The sequence below is a fragment of the Pan troglodytes genome, chromosome 3 (assembly GCF_028858775.2).
Source record: "Pan troglodytes isolate AG18354 chromosome 3, NHGRI_mPanTro3-v2.0_pri, whole genome shotgun sequence".
Classification (NCBI taxonomy): domain Eukaryota; kingdom Metazoa; phylum Chordata; class Mammalia; order Primates; family Hominidae; genus Pan; species Pan troglodytes.
Window position 1 is genome coordinate 110,194,903 of NC_072401.2, and position 21,392 is coordinate 110,216,294.

The following is a 21,392-nucleotide window of genomic DNA, read 5'->3' on the forward strand; positions in this document are numbered from 1 at the left end:
AAACGTCTTTATGCGTGTATTTCTGTGTATATTCCTTGTTCCCTTCTCAATCCCCACGGGATGGTGATTAACCAAGTTCCTTGCTAGAGGCCTGAATTATTCTATCACTTTTTAATATTTGCTGTTTGTGATTTTTTTCTGAATGACTTTGCTTTTACCATCCCAACCCTTAATATTCCCTGCAAAGGGTAGGTAAACACTTTTCTAGTAATTTTTTTTGTTTACATCATATTTTATTTTATTACAGTCAATAAATACACTTTTATATATGAAATCACTATAGAATACATATTTTAAGGCACTAAGTCTCAAAAGTGAAGGCACCTGTTATACTTTGCTCTCTAATTTGACACATTAAAACATGAGAGGTAAATCTGCCAATTTATTTTGAGTTTGCAAGCTTACATTTAATAGAATAAATCAGGTAGCTTCAGAAATCAAATAAGAAAATTAACAGGCTAGAGTCTGAACTAATAATCTTGACATGGTTTGATTATCACTTGGTTTATTCTGATTACTCATTTACCTTTTCATTTATGAATCTAAACTGACAATTCCACCTTTAGAGGTATAATAGAGCTATTAACCGATGAGACACATCTACTAATTCTCTGTAACTCTGGACATCGCATCTTGCTTTAAAATGCAAATCAGTCATGTCTTGAGCCTCTTACTGAGCAGTGAATGTGTATCCGTGCACATTCCATTTCTCTTTCTGCTGGGATTTTCTTTGGAGTCAGTGGTGCTGTCCCTAAGCAGTTCTATGTGGGCTTCTTTCAGCATCTGCAAGACAGGCACACAAAGCTCCAGTGGGCATCCACCTCTAATCCAGCCTCCACAGGACTGACTTAACAAGCCCACACACAAACAAAGGACACAGAAAAACCAAACAAAACAACACTGCTTGCTCCTTTCTAACCCTCTCCTCAGTATCTTCAATAGACATTTGAAATGTAATGTCAACAGAAAATCCGGGACTCCGAGTCAACTTTTCATAAAATGTGTGCCAACTTTGCTAACCCTAAAGTGGGATTTCTTGTGCTGAACACTTCTTTTGTTTTGTTTTGTTTCATTTGCAGGACTCTTTTTAATGCTTGGGGAGCCAGTGGTTACAGCTGTGATTCTGTCTTAGACTTGATAAACTATTCTTGACATCAAAGAATAATTGATTCCTATAATTGGTTTGTGTTGTTAGACGAAACAGAAGCCATGCTGTTAGCGAATCACTTGCTCTCATTCAAACAGCCTGATGATTTTAATCATGAAAAAAGACTTTGCTGACTCCACTGGATGCGCAGGCGGGCTCGAGGCACTGAGTGTTCCTTTATGCATCGAACTCATAAACAAATAACAAATTATGCAACAAAGCCTCTCAAGTTTTTGCCTTTCTGTTTCCCAGCCCAGGGTGCTCTTTCTCACACCCTGGGCAGCTCAGGAGAGAATGGCAAGGCCCTCTGCTGGAAGCACATCAAATGCAGAAACTAGGCCAGGCAATGCCAGACAGTTCCCAGGCCCCACTGCCATTCGAAGCTTACGCTTTAGTTCGTTTTAGAACCAAACTCTGGCACTTCAGAACCTCCCTACTAATGCTTCTGCTGATTGTAAAGTCAGTGTGTGAGAATCGGAGGCAGTGTCAGGCAGCCCTCAGGAAAAGCAGGAAGGAGGTTAGGCCGTTTTAATTCTCTCTCTATATATTTTATAGGCCCTCTTTGCAGGCCCACGAGGCTGTTTTTGGAATGGGAATGATCCTGTAAGAATGGTTCTTCGGCTTTTGATGTGTCAAATGATGTGACACTTGCTGTGGAAATTTAATTGTGCACTCAAAATTGCAACAATAAGCCAACCTAATACAGGCTGGTATTGTTCTAATGGTCACTGCACAATTTTTTGAAAATTTGTATTCCTTTTTTAAACATTCCCCAAATTTTAAACATTCCCCCTAAAAATAAAGTAGCCAACCCTTACCTTTGTTTTGCATGGAGTATTCTCCAAGGTCACACTTTCGGTTTTGGTTCCCATGGCTTCTTCCAAAACTAAATCAAGGAAGGTATTATGGAGAAGACAAAATAACATAAAAACCTTAAGAAAAAAACTTTTTGGTATCTTAGCAATACCTTTAATGAAGAATGGAAGGAAATGTTATGTGTTAAAAGAATGGGCCGGGCGCTGTGGCTCATGCCTGTCATCCCAGCACTTCGGGAGGCCGAAGAGGGCGGATCACAAGGTCAGGAGTTTGAGACCAGCCTGGCCAATATGGTGAAACCCCGTCTTTACTAAAAATACAAAAATTAGCCGGATGTGGTGGCACACGCCTGTAGTCCCAGCTACTCGGAAGGCTGAGGCAGAAGAATCACTTGAACCTGGGACACAGAAGTTGCAGCGAGCCGAGATCACGCCACTGCACTCCAGCCTGGGCGACAGAGTGAGACTCTGTCTCAAAAAGAAAAAAAAAATCACTATTAAAATTACTTTAAGATTCTTTTGTAGTATTTTATCATTATCATTTATAAGTGGCACTAAGCCTATTTTACCTACTCCTCATTCACTTTATTCAAAGGAAATTCTTCTGGCCCACTATTAATAACACTCAAGCTCTGAGTTGATGCAGACATAGAGTGACAGATTGCCCCAAGCCACAAGCCACACTCTCTCCTCTACCCTGCCCTATGGGATCAAAGGACACATCTGCTTGTGAGGAATGCTTGCCAGGTCTGGGTGTGAGCATGCTCTCTGAGTCCAAAGACAGTGACCCTATTATTAATAACTTATGTGGACTCTCAAGTTTCCAAACATTCACTATTCATATCTATTTTGTATGCTATATTGATTCCTAGCTTCTTGGCTTCATCCTAACCCCAAAAGGCTGAGAAGCAAGTAGAGAAGTTGAAATTTTTTTTTTTTTGGAGACAGGGTCTTACTCTGTCACCCAGGCTGAAGTGTAGTGGCGCGGCTCACTGCAACCTCTGCCTTGCAGTCTCAAGTAATACTCCCACCTCAGCCAAGTCCCAAGTAGTTGGAACTACAGGCGCACGCACCACCATGTCCGGCTAATTTTTGTATTTTATTTTTTGTAGAGACAACCTTTCACCGTGTTGCCCAGGCTAGTCTCCAGCTCCTGAGCTATCCTGATCTCAAGTCAAGCAATTTGCTTACCTTGGCCTCTGGGATATTATAGGCATGTGCTGCCATGCTGGCCTGAATTGTAAAAATATAACTAAAGCAAAAACGACAATATCTATCATTTTTATCATGCTTTATGCTCTTCAACATGGTTTTACAGTGCTAATTTACTTTCTAATCCAATGTATGTTCATAACAAAAAAATAAATTAACCTAGTTGCATAATATAGGTAAACGAGATATATTTTTATGATAGACTATAATTCTGAATAACAAAAGTCCTCAAAAGTTAAATAGTAAAAGATATTTCAATATTTTAAATATTTTTAAAGAAAAAAGCAAAAGAAAAAAATAAAAATTAAGGCCGGGTGCAGTGGCTCATGCATGTAATCTCAGCACTTTGGGAGGCTGAGGTGAGCAGATCACGAGGTCAGGAGTTCGAGACCAGCCTGGCCCACATGGTGAAACCTGTCTCCACTAAAAATACAAACATTAGCTGGGTGTGGTGGCATGCTCCTGTAGTCCCAGCTACTCAGGTGGCTGAGACAGGAGAATTGCTTGAATCTGGGAGGCGGAGGTTGCAGTGAGCCGAGATCCCACCACTGCACTCCAGCCTGGGTGACACAGCAAGGCTCTGTCTCAGAAAATAAATAAATAAATAAAAATTAAAAAATAAAAGTTAAAAATGCAAAGTTAGGCTGGATGCGGTGACTTACGTCTATAATCCTAGCACTTTGGGAGGTCGAGGTGGGTGGATCACCTGAGGTCAGGAATTCGATACCAGCCTGGCCAACATAGTGAAACCCCATCTCTACTAAAAATGCAGAAATTAGCCCGGCATGGTGGCGGGTGCCTGTAATCCCGGATACCTGGGAGGCTGAGGCAGGAGAATCGCTGAAACCTGGGAGGCGGAGGCTGCAGTGAGCCGAGATCACAGCACTACACTCCAGCCTGGATGACAGAGTGAGACTCCGTCTCAAAAAAAAAAAACCACGCAAAGTTAAGCGATTCAGCATATAGCAAAGAACTGTCACACTGTAGCCTATATAATTTTTTTATTAGAAATGTTTCATGTATTAATCACACAATGCTGAAATACTATATACTGTAGTATTTGTGGTGCATGGCACAATGCAGACATGCACTTTTAAATATGTTAGTCTAAAGTAAAAATAAATGACAAAACTATGTTCTTTCAGCAAAAACTTATATTTGGAGTTATATGAATACAAACTGAAAATTTCAATTTAAGAGTCCATGTAGTTACTTTTCAGCTATCTTTTTCTAGTCCTAAATGGAAAGTTACACATTTATTTCTGCCCTGCCTCACTTCCATCATGAATAACAAGATGCATATGCTCATTATGACTAGACCAGGGTTTGAGGGGTGGGTTTGGGAGAGGGAACAAGAAGACATCTTAAAGATCCATGGACCCACCTGTTAGAATCCTATCAAGTTGGTCCACCATGAACTTTGCATCTTCTTCAGTGAAGCACATAGGTGGTTTTATTTTAAGTACATTTCTATGAGGTCCATCGGCACTGAGAAGCACTCGTTTTTCTTTCATCCTAATTTGTGTAGGAAATACATGTGAGTGTATGCAAAGGATAACTACGATTACTGAAGAATTATGTGAACATAGAGCAGTTTAAGTATTCTGCATTTAAGAAGCCCACATTATAAATAGGATGTATTTAAACTTTCCTTTTTCAGAGGGATGGGAGGAAGTCAAGCAAGCTTTCAAGTGGGTAGGCATCCTGCAGCCAAGATAACAAACAGGTGGGTGTGGGGGTGAATTACTTGTAGATGATGTGCTGAGCTTCAGCTGTGGCAGGGGTCCTTTTCAGATGGTCCTTCACTAAATCAATTCCAATAAATAGGCCAATGCCCCTGCGAGAGGTGAAGAAAAACTTGACCCACAATCTGTCCAACTCTTCACTGTCACAAAAAGTTAACACTATCACCAAACTTCCATTTAATTTCCAAGTTTAATTCTAACTAAATCAAGATACCAATCTATGTTCACAGTTGTTTCTACTTTTGGAAATAAATTAGTTTTTGTCATCCAGTTTTCTTTTCTCAATTATAAAAGAAAATGGCTTAAAAACAACCCTTTCATGCTATTTAGTTTCTCAGGATGTTAATGATGATAAATGTTAACATTATATATATATATATGTCAGTATTTCATACATATATATGAAAAATATCCAGCTTTTCAGAATAGCATTTTAAATAATTTTCAATAAATTATTTAGAGCTACATTAAGTTCCTTCTTTTCATCTTTTGGGTGCTGACATTATCCTAACTTTATTAAAAAAGTATAAAAGCCAGGAAAGACATATACCCAAATGTTTTTTGTTGTTGTTGGTTTATTTATTTATTTTATAGAAACAAGGTTTCTTGTTATGTTGCCCAGGCTGGTCTCAAACTCCTGGGCTCAAGCAATATTCCTGCCTCTGCCTCCCAAGGTGCTGGGATTACAGATGTGAACCACCACATCCGGCCCCACCCAAATGTTAACAGTGGTGATATCTGGATTCTGGAATAAGAATAATTTTTGCTATCTCTGTTTTTTGGTGTTTTCCAGATTTAGTTTTATGTACTTTATTATAAACTTACAAGATAAAATATAAGCTATTATTATTATTGTTAGAGACAGGATTTCACCCTATCACCCAGGCTGGAATGCAGCGGCACAATCTCGGCTCACTGCAACCTCTGCCTCCCAGGCTCAAGTGATTCTCATGCCTCAGCCTCCCAAGTAGCTGGGACTATTGGTGTGTGCCACCACACCTGGCTAATTTTTTGTAGTTTTAATAGAGACGGGGTTTCACCATGTTGCCCAGCCTATAAACTATTATTATTTTGAAAAAAATGAGTAACTACATGACAACTTCATAATGAACATACCTAATATCTCCTATCAAAGTGTGTTTAGCCTTCTGTTTTTTCAGTAACTCAGTGAGATAATTCCCTACTCTCTTGGCATTTCCTTGAAGGTCTTCATTTTCAATTATATCCAGGACAGCCAAACCAACAGCACAAGATACTGGATTTCCTCCATACTGTAAAAAAAAAAAAGACAAATGAGAAAATATACCAGTTGAATGAGTGGTATTCCCTCATCCATGAGAAATTTGGCTCATACATACATAAGTGAAGATGTAATTTGAATAAAATGTTCTCTTATAATATTAGTTTCTCATATTTAGAATAGAGCATGATTCTATTTATTCAGGATTGAGTGAAAATTCATTCTAAATTATATTATCCAAGCTGCATAACTGGTATGAAGGACTACCAGTGATTTTATTTGCTCATCCAAACAAAAGCAGACATTATGTTGGGAGTTCAGGATTTCATAGTGTTGCCCAGTGAGGGAAATAGGGGTTTCTGCCCTTGAAGAGCTGAGTAAAAGTAGCTAAGCAATGACATTTTCCCCAAGCAATTTATGTCCTCAGATTTGAATCTTACTTTTAGCTGTAACAAGTCATATTATATATACTGAACAAACTACAATAATTTTTCCAAGCTTAAAGCTTATGGGGATAAGTCAAAAAAATATAATATCCCAAAGATAAAAATTTAGTATCTCTTATGACAGCTGTATAACATTTACAGTACTGAGTCATAAAAATACTTTAAAAGTGTTTTGGAAACTTAAGTATGATATGAAACAAAGAAATGAAAATATCATAACCTGTAGAATTTAGCAGGGCAACCATCTATCATTGGAAAAATTAATAAGACTGTTTTAGGATGGGTAAAGATACACAAGCAGAAATACAAGGAGCATTTTGTCAGACAGAATAAAATCTGGTTAGATAAAAGTTTGGCCATATCTAATGCATGTGGGACTTAAAATCTAGATGACGGGTTGACAGGTGCAGCAAACCACCATGGCACATGTGTACCTATGTAACAAACCTGCACATTCTACTCATGTATCCCAGAACTTAAAGTATAATTTTATATATATATGTAAGTATTTAAGATGTTTTATTAAAATAAGAAAAACTTTGGCCAGAGTTCTGGGTGGTTAGCCGGCAATACTGAGCTTTATTCTTTACTACATTGGCAAAAAATATAAGAACATGCATTATTTTTCCTTCTTAGCATTGAAGTTGGAGACCAAAATGTACCGTATTAAAATATTCCATCCCAGAGCTGCTGAAGGCTTCTGCAATTTCTTTGGTTGTTACCACACATGCCACCGGGTGGCCATTGCCCATCGGTTTTCCCATTGTGACGATGTCTGGAACAAAGTCTTCACCATACATCTGGAAGCTCCAGAAATGTTTCCCAACTCTGCCAAAGCCCACTTGAACTTCATCAGCTATAAACACACCCCCTGCACCATGTACATATCTGAAAAGCAAAGCGGCAGTCTAATGCCTTCAGGTCACTGAGATCCCCAAACCCACCCACAAAGATGCAAATTATTGAAGACAAAAAAAAAAAAAAAGTTGTTAACCTGAAGCCTTAATTTTTCTTAAAAAACATTTCGGTACTCTAAACCCCACATAAATGTCATTGACTTTACAATATAATCACGTAATTTTTAGATTAGATATATTCCATACCAGTTGGGTTTGTGCTACTTAAAGTAAGGTATATTGCAGTATTTTTTTTTTAGGAGACGGGGTCTCACTCTGTTGCCCAGGCTGGAGTGCAGTGGTATGATCAAACTCCCTGTAACCTCAAACTCCTGGGCTCAAGCCATCCTCCCACCTCAGCCTCCCGAGTAGCTGGAACTACAAACGTGTGCCACCATGCCCAGATAATATTTTTAAAAAGGTTTTGTAGAGAGGGGGTCTTGCTATGTTGCCCAGCTGGTATTGAATTCCTGGCCTCAGGTGATCCTTCTGCTTTGGCCTCCCAAAGTGCTGGGATTATAGGCATGAGCCACAGCACCCAGTCCTATTACCATATTACCTTTTAAGTGGGAAGAGAAAGAATCAAACAAGTAGTTGTTAACAGGGTTAGTCTTCAAATATTTACTAATTGGGAAGCCTTGCGTAATGGTTAATACTGAGTGTCAACTTGATTGAATTGAAGGACACAAAGTATTAATCCTGGGTTCCTGGGTATGTCTGTGAGGGTGTTCCCAAAAGAGATTAACATTTGAGTCAGTGGGCTGGGGAAAGCAGATCCATGCTTAATCTGGTGGGCACAATCTAATCAGCTGCCAGCGAATAGAAAGCAGGCAGAAAAATGTGAAGAGGAGAGACTGGCCTAGCCTCCCAGCCTACATCTTTCTCCCATGCTGGATGCTTCCTGCCCTCAAACATCAGACTCCAGGTTCTTCAGCTTTGGGACTTAAACTGGTTGTCCTTTCTCCTCAGCTTGCAGACAGCCTATTGTGGGACCTTGTGATCATGTAAGTTAATACTTAATACCGCCGTGTGTGTGTGTGTGTGTGTGTGTGTGTATGATATGTGATATATATACGATATATATGATATGTGATATATCATATAGATATATATGATATATATATGTATATGATATATATATACACACACACATATCCTATTAGTTCGGTCCCTCTAGAGAACCCTGACTAATACAGATTTGGCACTAGCCAATCAGAGAGGATGCAGGCTGGAGGCTGGAGCAGAGTTCTGAACCCCCGCTGTTGGACCATGTGTAAACCTTGTACTTGCTGGATCTTGGGGAAGGCTGAGAGAGCATCCAGGAGTCCTGGGTTGGCAGGCACTCAGGTGTGGCTATTTACCAGCTAATCAGGAATTATTTTAATATCTTAGCAACTAGTATGGCCCTACAGAATTGTCACAGTGCTCTCAGTTTGACCAAGGAGGCCCAAGTCAAGTACATACTCTGCCACTTTCTGGAAGTAGCCTGCTGGAGGAATTATTTGTCCGCCACAACTCTGCATGGATTCAGCAATAAAGGCAGCAATCTATACAAGAGAAGATGGTGTCAAAGTCCATTAGGTCCCCCTACAACCCCCCTAAAAAGAGTATATCTTATAGAGCAGGTTATTTTTAAAATGGCTAGGAATAGACCTGTAGCAAGTGGCAAATTAGCCATTTGATTAAAGAAAAAGGAAAAGGTGTCTATGCAGGAAAAGCAATTGATTTAAAGCATTAACTTCTGAAAATCTAGGGTACCAATAAAGCTACCATGAGAAATAGAGGAGATGAGAGGGCAACTTCCATTTCTCCATCATTACATGCAGCAGTTTCATTAGGATGAACTGAATAGACTGCTATTTTTATTAGTCTTTGGTTATGAACCTGTAAAAAGTTACCTAGGTCCAAAGGCATTGTCGTGATGCCTGTTTCTTAAGCTTGGTGAAGCAGGGCTGCTTGAGGCTGGAATTTGCACCATGAAAATGGCAGGGTGGTTTGTGGCCACACACTGTAGTTCCTGTGCCGTATTTCTAGGTTTTGCCCTAAACCACGCTTAACTCAACAGTGGGCAGTTAACAATAGGAACTACAGATGAATCATTCTAGAGACTAAGAAAAGAGAAGTAGGAAATAGATAATGTTGAAGAGAAAGCACAAAGAATGTGAGATAAGAAATCAAGAGAACCCAGGTTCTAGTTCAGACTACCCCTTAGTAATTGTATGACCTTGGGTTAAATCCTTCACTTTTTAGATATTTGGTTTCTTAGTTGTAAAATGAGGCTGTTGGACTCAAGCTTTTTGCTGTACAATTCCATGACTTTGCAAGCACATCTCATATTCTGAAGCACTGATCTTATATTTGTTCATTGCTTTCAGCACTGCTAATATGATAGCAACAATCCAATAAATGTTGAATGCTAATGTTCTCAAAAAATTATTCAAACCCTCTTTTAGCAGCAAAGAGTCCGTAAGATCTTGTTAATGTAAATTTTTTCCTAAAAGTGTTGTTTGCCATTTGTTTAAACAGGTACAGACCACATTTGAAGAGGAAGAGTATGAAGCTTCCCACAACACGTAGAGCTTTAGGTCTACCTGCACAGATGTTTCACATAAGAAGATAAAAACAAATGGGTTGGGGGAAAAAAAGAAGAAGCAGTTAAGAAATGTGAATGGCTCTCTAGTCATGAAGACAAAAATATTTGAGTTAATTAGAAAAAGAAAAGGCCTCATTTTTATTTCAGTTAAGGTTTTTTTTAAAATAGCCAAGTCTATGCCATAAGCCAATTTTAAGGCAAAGTACTGTCAGGTTGCATTAAAATCCACATAAGTAACCTACAGATGGGCTGAGAATTGAACATTAAGCTGAAGACAGTAGGGTGAAGACCAAGAAAGTGAAAACACTTTTTTCCTGCTCTCAAGGATTTTGTTTCTGTCTTAGAAGTCCAGGCCCACATCGGAAGAACATTTTCTGCCTTGGCTTACCCAGGTGCAAACCAGCCCCAGGCTCCATGGCTTCAAGAAGGTCGAAGTTCAAGGGAAGCACCAAGGCTCCCTTGTGGGTCTGGAAATCTGCATTGGTCCTCAGGTCCCAGGGCTACTTTGTCTCTTCTCTTCCCTTCACCATATAATGACCCCTACCCCTCTAGACTAGACCCTGCATACCACTGAAAAGGTCAGAATTAGGCAATCAGTTCTGGAACCAGATAATGGTTGTATTTCCAGGATAAATACAAGTAGACAGTCTTAGAGGCATGATTGTAATAACGCATTTTTGAAATTTGAATCAAGTGAAAACGTAACTAGAGAAGAACAGAAAGGGACATTAGATATAATCCTTTTCCATCTCTTCAGTAAATCCCAACAGTTTTAATCCCTTTTATAAAAGATGTTGAGATGTTTCCAAAGCTATAAATACAAACCTTCCTTCCACTGTTATGAGCATCTTCAATGATTTTCTTCACTTCATCTGCATAAGCACTGGCTGGGTCTGCATGGTCTTCTCTATATTTTCCTCTGTAAGTATCTGGAGTTGGTGCCTGAAAACGTCAAATAATGCAGTTGCTTGTAATTTGCCTTTTCGACAAACCTTAAAAAAAAGGCATTTCCCCACAAGAACATGTTAGAATGGTGATCATGTGAACTTAAGATACTTTGGTTTTTTTTGTTCTTTTTTTCCCTTAACATTTCTAAATTCTGTGAAGAACTGACATCTTTGAATTGTGAACAGAAGTTTGGATTTGCTTCCAGACTGTTATAAATCAAGACTATATCCCTCCTCACATAAATAGAACATTCAAATCAACAAATGTGATGATAGTATTTTAAAATGTCAGTGAATGGAAACTGTATTAACTAGTCTGTATTTAAAATGAGCCAACACCGATCAACTATATTACAAATCGTAATCATTCAGAAAACTAGAGTGTGTTAGCACTCACTCCAGATCTTAAAATCTTGAAAATATTGATGATTCTCAAGAAATTTGGCCAGGCGCGGTGGCTCACGTCTGTAATCCCAGCACTTTGGGAGGCTGAGGTGTGCAGGTCTCTTAAGGTCAGGAGTTTGAGACCAGCCTGGCCTACATGATGAAACCCTGTCTCTACAAAAAATACAAAAATGAGCAGGGCTTGGTAGTGTATGCCTGTAATCCCAGCTGCTCGGGAGGCTGAGGCTGAAGAATCGCTTGAACACTGTAAGCGGAGGTTTCAGTGAGCCAAGATCGTGCCACTGCACTCCAGCCTAGGTAGCAAAATGAGACTCCGTCTCAAATAAATAAATAAATAAATAAATAAATAAATAAATAAATAAATAAAAAGAAAAGAAAAAAGAAATTATACTGTTCCTCAGTTAAGACAAACACACCAAATAAATTTCACCTTTTCAACAACTTGGTTGGTTTCTTTATTTTACTTAATAAAGCTATATAATAATTTAGCATTATTATACAGAGCAATTTACTTTTTTCTTTTCTTTCTTTTTTTTTTTTGAGATGGAGTCTCACTCTGTCACCCAGGCTGGAGTGCAGTGGCACGATCTTGGCTCACTGCAACCTCCACCTCCCAGGTTCAAGCGATTCTCCTGTCTCAGCCTCCCAAGTTGCTGGGACTGCAGGCACCTGCCACCACACCTGGCTAATTTTTGTACTTTTTTTAAGTAGAGACAGGATTTCGCCATGTTGTCCAGGCTGGTCTTGAATTCCTGACCTCCAGTGATCCGCCCACCTCGGCCTCCCAAAGCCCTAGAACTACAGGCATGAGCCACTGTGCCCGGCCAAGAGCAATTTAAAAACACACTTAGTTCAACTCTGAATTTTGAGTTGGCATTTGTGATAGAAAATGTAACTGAAGATTAAGGAGCAAGAAAAATAAAATGATAGCTCTGAACAACTACTAAACTAATTTGCCTATTGTAATACTCATCAATGTATTTTAAATAGATAAATAAATTTTAAATAACATTCTGTCATTATTTAGCCCTTTGACCTTAGCAAGCCACATAACTGCTCTTGATTTTAGTTTCTCTTTCATGGTTCATCTAGATGAAAGCATTGGCTGGATTATCATTAAGCATTCCTCCAATACAAACATTCTGATTTAGGATTTTAAGACACTTACCACATGTACAAATTCTTTTTTGACATCTTTTCCTTTCTGAAACTTATATGGGCTAATCTCAATTAAGGATGATAGGTGACCATGGTAAGCACTGAAGAGAGAAAGAAAAAAAAACAGTAATCAAAATAATTCCAAGAGAGATGTTTTCAAGTATATGAAAACCAGTGTTGCATTTCATCCGTATGCATCCATCCAGGGAGAATCTCAACACTGGTGCCAGATTTGACTATATGGGATCTAATTTTTCATGGCAAGACTGGCCCTTAATGTGTCCAATTCTTCTTTTACATGTAATAAAACTCATAGAAAGCCAAGCATGTGTCCTCATTGACAATTTATTTTTAGTTGGGAAAAACTGATGTATTTGGATTATATTGCTAAATTAGATTGTCTAAATGTGAAAAATTGTTTTCTATATCCTCATGCAATACTTTACGTGTATGTATTCTTTAAATGTGTTAAAAGAATATGTGTTACATTCTAGTAAATTTAAAAACAACTTTATATCATAGAATGGGCATCTGTTTCTGTTCAGGATGATTTCTAAAGCATGTCCACTTGCAAATATTAGGCAAATATTACTTGAGAAGGAAAAGGAGATCTTTTTAAGAACTAAGATTGAGGCTAGCCATATGCAGAAGAATGAAACTAGACTCCTGCCTTTTATCATATACAAGAATTAACTCAACATGGATTAAAGACTTAAATTTAAGACATAAAACTGTAAAAATCCTAGAAGAAACCCCAGGAAATACCATTCTGGACATCAGCCTTGGCAAAGAATTTATGAATAAGTTCCCAAAAGCAATTGGGAAGGGCATGAAATGAGGTGCATATTTAACTTCACCCTCTACATCTGAAGTTAGTGAGTGGGGTGGAGGAGTAGACAAAAATTTAAAAGAAAAAATATCCGTAGGCTAGCCTCGGTGGCTCACGCCTGTAATCCTAGCACTTTGGGGGGCTGAGGCGGGTGGATCACTTAAGGTCAGGAGTTTGAAACCAGCCTGGCCAACATGGTGAAAACCTGTCTCTACTAAAAATACAAAAAAAGTTAGTTGGGCATGGCAGCGGGCACCTATAATACCAGCTAATTCCAGAGGCTGAGGCAGGAGAATTGCTTGAACCCAGGAGGCGGAGGTTGCAATGAGTGGAGATCGCGCCACTGCACTCCAGCCTGGATGACAGAGCGAGACTCCGTCTCAAAACAAACAGACAAACAAACAAACAAACTCTAATAAAGATGGAAGTTGCCAGATTTCTGGTTTAAAATGTAATAAATTCATGTTTGACAGGTAAGATTAGATAGTGACTGTTAATAATTACAGGCTAATGAAAAAGTTTTAAATTTTACCTGGCTGCCGGTTTTCTTTAAAATTTGCTGTAAATTGTTATCTTTAAAATTAGTGACTGCGAATAATCACAATAGTGAAGTGAATGCTTGAACTTTTTTTGAAATTAATTGTATTCTTATTTGGAAAACAATTTAATTACTTACATGTTAATAGTGGCTCAATGAATAATGTGTGAAAAGTAATCCATGATTCATGCAAACTCCATGAAGCTACATCCCCCACAGTAACCAAGAGAGCCTCTCCTACTTCCTGGTACTTAGAAGGAATTAAGTATCCCTCTGGATTTAAGCTGGCCTTGATAGCTTAATACATAATTTTTAAAAACATTAAAACATTGCTCCATATATCTGTCCTCTTTCACATGCGTTCATGGTATTAGTAGGGATAGGATCAATACAATTTTGTCTCTGAAGAAGCTTCTTGCTTAAAAATCTTGTGTCCAAGACTTACTGGTCAAGAGTGATCACATCCTGGTGGCCTCTGAACTGCCGAGCCAGGCGTAAGGCTAAGTCGTTGGCTTCGGATCTATTAAGATAACATAGAGAGAGAGGACACTGTGACAGTCTCTTTTTAAAACATTTAGGATGTGCCAGGCACGGTAGCTCACGCCTGTAATCCTAGCTCTTTGGGAGGCCAAGGAGGGCCGATTGCCTGAGCTCAGAAGGTAGAGACCAGATTAGGCAACCCGTCTCTACTAAAATACAAAAAATTAGCCAGGCGCAGCAGCGTGCGCCTATAGTCTCAGCTACTTGGGAGGCCGAGGCAAGAGAATTGCTTCAACCTGGGAGGTGGAGATTGCAGTGAGTGGAGATTGCCCCACTGCACTCCAGCCTGGGTAACAGACTGAGACTCCATCTCCAGAACAACAACAACAAAAAACATTTAGGATGTTAATTACAAAAGTTGTAAGATTACATTTATTCAGAAACTTATAAAATAATAAGTTGAAATCCTCTCCTTCCTCTATCTTGCCTGCCCACTTTACCCTTCTAATATAAGGTTCCTTAGATGTTTTCAGTAAAGAATGAGACATATAGAAGAAACCCAATAAAAATTAAGGATATGCTGCCCATTCCAGACTTTAGTCTAGTTCAGCCACATAGTGACTGAGGACATGAAGAAGCCTTCATTAAATCTGATCTCCACAGGAGGAATGGGAGACTGAGGGCCCATTAGCTTGGCTGCCAACCCTATGTCATATTTACCCAACATTTGACTATCTTCCTTCTCTATAAAATGAGTATCAAATTTTTTCCTATATATTTCAATCTAAATATACTACCCAAAAAAAGGAAGAAAATAATAATAAGTGGAATGTTTACTATCTGCTAAACATCATGCTGAGGATTTTACTTGTATTTTTTCTCATAACAGCATTACAAGTATTGCCATCTCCTTTATATGGATAAAACAGCCTCAGAGAGGTAAAGTAATCAGAATAAGGTCTCATAGCTAATATGAGGTAGAGCAGGATTCAGACTGAAGACTTTTTTACTTTTAAGAGTATTTTGTTGGCCAGACATGGTGGCGGTGGCTCACGCCTGTAATCTTAGCAATTTGGTAGGCCAAGGCGGGAAGATTTCTTGAGGTCAGGAGTTCAAGACCAACCTGACCAATCTAGCAATACCTTGTCTCTAAAAATAATAAAGTAATTTTTTAAATTAAAAAAATAGAATATTAGTCTTGGCTGGGTGCAGTGACTCATGTCTGTAATCCCAGCACTTTGGGAGGCTGAGGCGGGCAGATTGCTTGAGCCCATGAGTTTGAGACCAGTCTGGGCAACATGGTGAAACCCCATCTCCATGAAAAATACAAAAATTAGCCCAGGCATAGCGGGCTATGTAACTCCTATGGGTTACAGGGGCTCACCCTGTAACCCCAACACTTTGGGAAGCCGAGCCAGGCACAGTAGTGTGACCACCACGCTGGACATAAATTGGTTTTAAAATATCTTAATGGAAAGTGAATCACAGAGAGTCATATAATCAAATATTCACGGAATGTCTAATAGTTAATTTTCATATATATTTCTTTTTTTTTGACGGAGTCTCACTCTGTCGCCAGGCTGGAGTGCAATGGTGTGATCTCGGCTCACTGCAACCTGACTGCAATTCTCCTGCCTCAGCCTCCCAAGTAGCTGGGACTACAGGCACACACCATCACGTGCAGCTAATTTTTGTATTTTTAGTAGAGACAGGGTTTCACCATGTTGGCCAGGATGGTCTTGATCTCTTGACCTCGTGATCCACCCTCCTTGGCCTCCCAAAGTGCTGGGATTACAGGCATGAGCCACCACGCCGAACCATATTTCGTTTTTAAAATGGGAGTTTCTACTATATATCTATAAAGCTTTCCCCAATATAATATTGCACTTTAAGCACATATTTAGACATGCGTTTGCAAAAACATACTTCTAAATATCTGCATAATAGTCTATAGAATGGATATATAATGATTTGAATTTACAGAATTTAAAAGTTGGGGCCAGGCACGGTGGCTCACACCTGTAATCCCTGCACTTTGGAAGGCTGAGGTGGGCAGATTGCTTGAGTTCAGGAGTTCAAGAGCAGCCTGGGCAACATAATGAGACACTGTCACTAAAAATCAAACAAAACAAAACAAAAAACTAAGTTAAAAAGTTGAGGCAGCCCGAGGTGCCTGCATGGAGATGGCCAGCCTGTGGGTGTTGGTGCTGGCCCCAGGGTCCCCACGCTGACCCCGAGGCGCTGCTGGTGGCCCTGTGCATGGCCTTCCAGACCAGCCCGCATCTCTTGGGGCTCCTTCTGGCTGGGCACGGTTGCTCATGCTTGCAATCCCAGCACTGGGAGGCCGAGGCGGGTGGATCACCTGAGGTCGGGAGTTTGAGACCATCCTGACCAACATGGAGAAACTCCATCTCTACTAGAATACAAAATTAGCTGGGTGTGGTGGTGCATGCCTGTAAATCCCAGCTACTCAGGAGGCTGAGGCAGGAGAATCACTCAAACCCGGGAGGTAGAGGTTGCAGTGACCAGAGATAGTGCCATTACACTCCAGCCTGGGGAACAAGAGCGAAATGCCATCTCAAAAAAAAAAAATAAATAAATGAAAGTTGAAATGTATCTATTTGAGTTTCCTTCTTTTTTCTTTTCTTGTGTTTGTATTGGGGAAATATGCTCAATTTTCAACAATCAAAAATCTTTAAAAAGTCTAGCTTGTTGCCAGGTGCAGTGGCTCATGCCTGTAATCCCAGCACTTTGGGAGGCTGAGGTGGGTGGATCACAAAAAATTAGCTGGGCGTTGTGGCGGGTGCCTGTAATCCCAGCTACTTGGGAGCCTGAGGCAGGAGAATAGCGTGAACCTGGGAAGCGGAGCTTGCAGTAAGCTGAGATCACACCACTGCACTCCAGCCTGGGCGATAGAGCAAGGCTCCATCTCAAAAAAAAAAAAAAAAAAAAAAAAAAAGTTTTAGCTTGTTTACTAGAGTTATTTCTTGGCTAAAGTTCCTCATACACTCATTGAAAGAATATCTTGGCCTATCAATCCTTCAGCTACTTATTGCACTGCCTGAGGAGGTGAGCATCATTTGATCAGTTAGATTCACAGTCGTAGAATAAAGTGGGAGAACCAGAAAGGCTGGCTAGGTCCCTAATGTGTGATCACTTAGTGAATGGCAAGAAACTCAGCAAACCCTTTTGGACAAGCTCCACCATGAATCAAAAGGAAAGATTTGTGTGCAAGAGTAGACAAAGTTTAGTGGGAATGGGGAGGGGTGGGAAACCATGAAACATACCCTGAATTTGTAAAATAACAAACAGAGAGTTTCTCCGGCAGAGTTGCTGAAAGGCGTTTGGCATACTCAACAATGTTGTCGTGGAGGAATCGAGAATTTGTATTTAGCAGTTCCATCTGTTTCAGGGCAGCTTTGACCACTCCTGGGTGACAGTGTCCCACTAAAATTTATGAAACAAAAGCCCAAGAAATAAGTTAGAATTCTAAGTGCCTGGGAATAAGAGGAATTATGAAGCAAGCAAGCAAGCAAACAAACAAACAAACAAAAGTTGAGTTCCTTTCTCTTCCATATTTTGCTGCGATTTTCCCCACTAGGACTACTGGCCCACTCAGCAAAGGAACTGCAGCCACTGCAATTCCCCAGACAAAGATTAAGTGTTCCAAGTCAGCTTTACTCCATGAACATTTCCTCCAAAGCACTGCAAGGACAGGACATTTACCATGGGCAACATTGTTGATGCAGTCCAAGTACTGTTCACCGTTCTCATCAAACATGTACTGCCTCTGGGCTCTCACTATTTTGATGGGATCCGACGCAAAGAAAACTTTGCATGAGGGCCTAGAAATAATCAAAGGAAACACTTTGGTCTGGTAGGACTACTCTCAGTATTTTTCCTTCTCAATGAAGGTCCCCATCAGTGGAAAAGTACAGTTACATAAAGGAAAGGGAAAACACAACCTGGATGACATACATTTCTTTTCATTTCATGTAAACCTGGAAACTTTTATGTTAATCCCCCATTCATGACATTGTTCACATTCCTTATGCTTGTTATATTAAATATGCCATGATTTGACAATTTATTAGAGGCACAGGAATCCACTCTCTGATGGTTCTAATCACACAGACCAATAACTAATTTTCCTTTGAGAAATTTTGTTCTATCAGAAAAAAAATAACCAAGTGTTTTTGGGGGGCTTAATGTGTCAGAAGCTGTTATATATTTTGTAAATATTATTTAATCCTGTCAACAATCCTATGAAAGAGAGGTTATTATCTTTCTCACTCTTATAGATGAGGAGGCCAAGGCACAGAGAAATTAAGAAACTGGTTTAAGGTTACACAGACAGTAAATGAGAAAACCAGAATTTGCAAGTAGGCTGTGTGGTGCTGTAGCCCAAGGTAGACATCTCTGTTTCCCCTTCAATCTAATGTATAAAGACATGAATAGCACTGAAAGCTAAATGCAAATAACCTAGAGTTAAATACTACGCAGGAAGTTTTATAGATTATTTTCATTTTCATGTATTTTGAGTGGTACTTGTCCTGTATCAAATGGATTTTCCATTATTAAATAGTGAAATTCAATTATTCTTCTAAGCATTTAATATGTTTTTTTGAGCATAATAAGGTCATCCATACTTTTATTTGGATGAATGGCTGGATTATACATTTTAGCACATAGAAATTTCACAAAGGCTTCTAATCTTGGCTTTATGAACATTTAAGAACTAAAGTTAAATATATTTATTTATTTTGGTGATTTTGCATACATACAAAAAAACCCTCACACACATTGGAGGTAGTTCTAGTAGTAGAAATATACTAAATTGATATGTAACTGTTTAGAAGGAATTTTGATTATTACAAACAGTAGGTAACCTCAAATTTTAAAATTGCATAAGGTTGTGTTATATATTGATTTTTTTAAGCATCATCAGCTGAAATGAAAATAGTATTTTATAAGAATTTCTTATTGGTTCAAACTCAGCTGTTAGTTTATACCTACAAGCTAAAATCCAAAAAAAAACTTTGTTAAGGATGTGAGCTGAAAGCTGCAGACTTCACATTGCCTTTTTAATACACTTTCCACCTTGCCCGTCAGACTTCAGGTAAAATTCTCCTTTTTCCAGTCAGCCCATGGCTACACTCGTGCTTTTAGAAAATTTGTTCTGCTCATGTCAGAAACCATTAGGCATTTACCGGAATCTAACTAAGATTGAAAACTAACGCAGTGAGTGATTAGAAAAAGTAGGGTAGTGATTGATTAATGGGGAAAGAACTGGATTATTTTGATCCCACTTCGCGGCTGAGAGAGATGGAACTAGTCTTCCAAACCACCCAGAAACCCCTCCAGTTGGGGTGAGGAGCTTCAGTCTGAGAAACTGTCCAGCATTCCTCCGAAGAGAATGCGGATTGTTTTCTTCCTTGTAACCCCAAGTGCTCTCTCATGCCCACTGGCCCGGCTGCAGTCGTTCATTTCAAGTGAATATTGCAGACAGTTGACTTTACAGTATTCGGGGTCATTAATCATCATTTATATTTACACGTATCTTTTTAAAAACCACGCACAAAACACTAACATATTAATCTCATCTTCTTGCTCCTGTGAAGTAGAATGTTATTCCTACTTTCATAGAAGAGACAATTAGAGTAATTTGACAGAGGTCACACAGGGAATATGACACCCAACGAGGGCCAGAGCCCCTGTCGGTCTTATATACTCACCATTATATTACTAAGTCGTTTGTGACGGGGGCAAGACAAGCAGGCTGGGGAGAACACAGCTTGGGAGACCAAGTTGGGTAAGAGGGATCTAAATAAAGTCTCTGCTTTTCTAACAGAAGGTGGTTTCAAGCTTTTCTATTGGCTAGATAAACCCTTCATCGCTTAACCAAGCATGCAAGAAGACAAAGCTCACTTTAAGTAAAAATTGTCAGAATTGGTTTGTTTGCGGAGCCATCATGAAAAAATATTTCTCAGTTCACAGTTTCCAAAAACTTTCGAGTTGTGTGGGGGTGGCGGAGCGCTATCCTTCTTCCACCCATCTCCCATCCCTGGAATGGTGTCTGCTAGGGCTACTGGCCGTCATCCACCAACCCCTCTAGCCGGCCGGCAGCCCCCGCTAGTCCGCCGGCTGCAGAGCGAGCCGGGGACTTTCGAGCGGGCAGGAAGCCCAGCGTTCCAGGTTCCAGGAGCGTTTCTGGGAGCCCGCGCGGCCCCTGCAGGTGGAGGCGCGCGGGGCGCGTGCACAGGCGCGGCGGGCACGGAGTGCGGCTGCAACGCATCGCTTGTTCCCTAGCCGGCTTTCTCTCTCCACCTTCTGCGCTCGTTATTGCCCCCTCTCTGCACTTTCTTCCGGGCCAGGGTGCCCTTACCCGATGTGCTTCTTCCTCAGCGCCAGAGTGTCCCGCTTACTGTACAGCTCGCACATAGTGGCGGGGTGCAGGGCGCTGCGAAGTTGCAAGATGCCCCTGTCTGGTCTGCGCGCCTCCTACGCGAGCCTGGGACTGCCTTGACGGCCCCGGCCGGCCTTCCTCCCGTTATCCCTCGTGGCGTTCTCTTGCCTGGGGCGTCGGAGGTCACTGGTGGCATCAACTAGCTAGGATCATCTCCCTTTTAAGTCTGGCTCTGGCGTTGCCCTTTGCCAAGCCCCTCCTCCTCCCCCGCCGGGGCCGCGGGCAGGTCGCCGGGCTAGCAGCTCATTCGCCACCACCCTGTCCTGCCAGGCCGGCTCGGCCCTACCCGCCCCTATCATTCCTCTGAATTCGCCTTTCATTCTCCTAACTTTGCCTCGTCTTTGCTTTTCCTCCTCCTCTGCCTGCGAATTCCCTCCTTCCCACGTTCTTTCTGGTTTCTTTTTAGTGTAGTCCTTTATTTTCTGGTAAAAATTCAGGAGTTAGGCGCTTCCCGGATCAAGAGTCACTGCGCAGT

The 21,392-nt window shown here is 40.3% G+C and overlaps 1 protein-coding gene across 7 annotated transcripts; it reads right to left on the reverse strand.

Moving 5' to 3' along the window:
- Positions 1-369: 369 nt before the first annotated feature.
- Positions 370-21,054, reverse strand: ETNPPL (ethanolamine-phosphate phospho-lyase). 7 transcript variants are annotated; one of them, XM_001137764.6, is made up of 13 exons: positions 20,837-21,051; positions 18,178-18,296; positions 17,739-17,898; positions 14,417-14,491; positions 12,615-12,705; positions 10,920-11,036; positions 8,966-9,048; positions 7,268-7,493; positions 6,036-6,190; positions 4,922-5,011; positions 4,559-4,689; positions 1,966-2,033; positions 370-783 (listed from the first exon to the last, which is right to left on the reverse strand). In XM_001137764.6, exons 1-13 carry the CDS (start codon positions 20,890-20,892, stop codon positions 655-657), a joined length of 1,500 nt encoding a protein of 499 aa, XP_001137764.1. In that variant the 5' UTR covers positions 20,893-21,051; the 3' UTR covers positions 370-654. The 7 variants fall into 7 exon arrangements, with proteins under 7 accessions (XP_001137764.1, XP_009446397.1, XP_009446395.1 ...); XM_009448122.5 differs by having other exon boundaries at positions 20,187-21,051; XM_009448120.5 differs by lacking the exon at positions 14,417-14,491 and having other exon boundaries at positions 20,837-21,054.
- Positions 21,055-21,392: the final 338 nt, after the last annotated feature.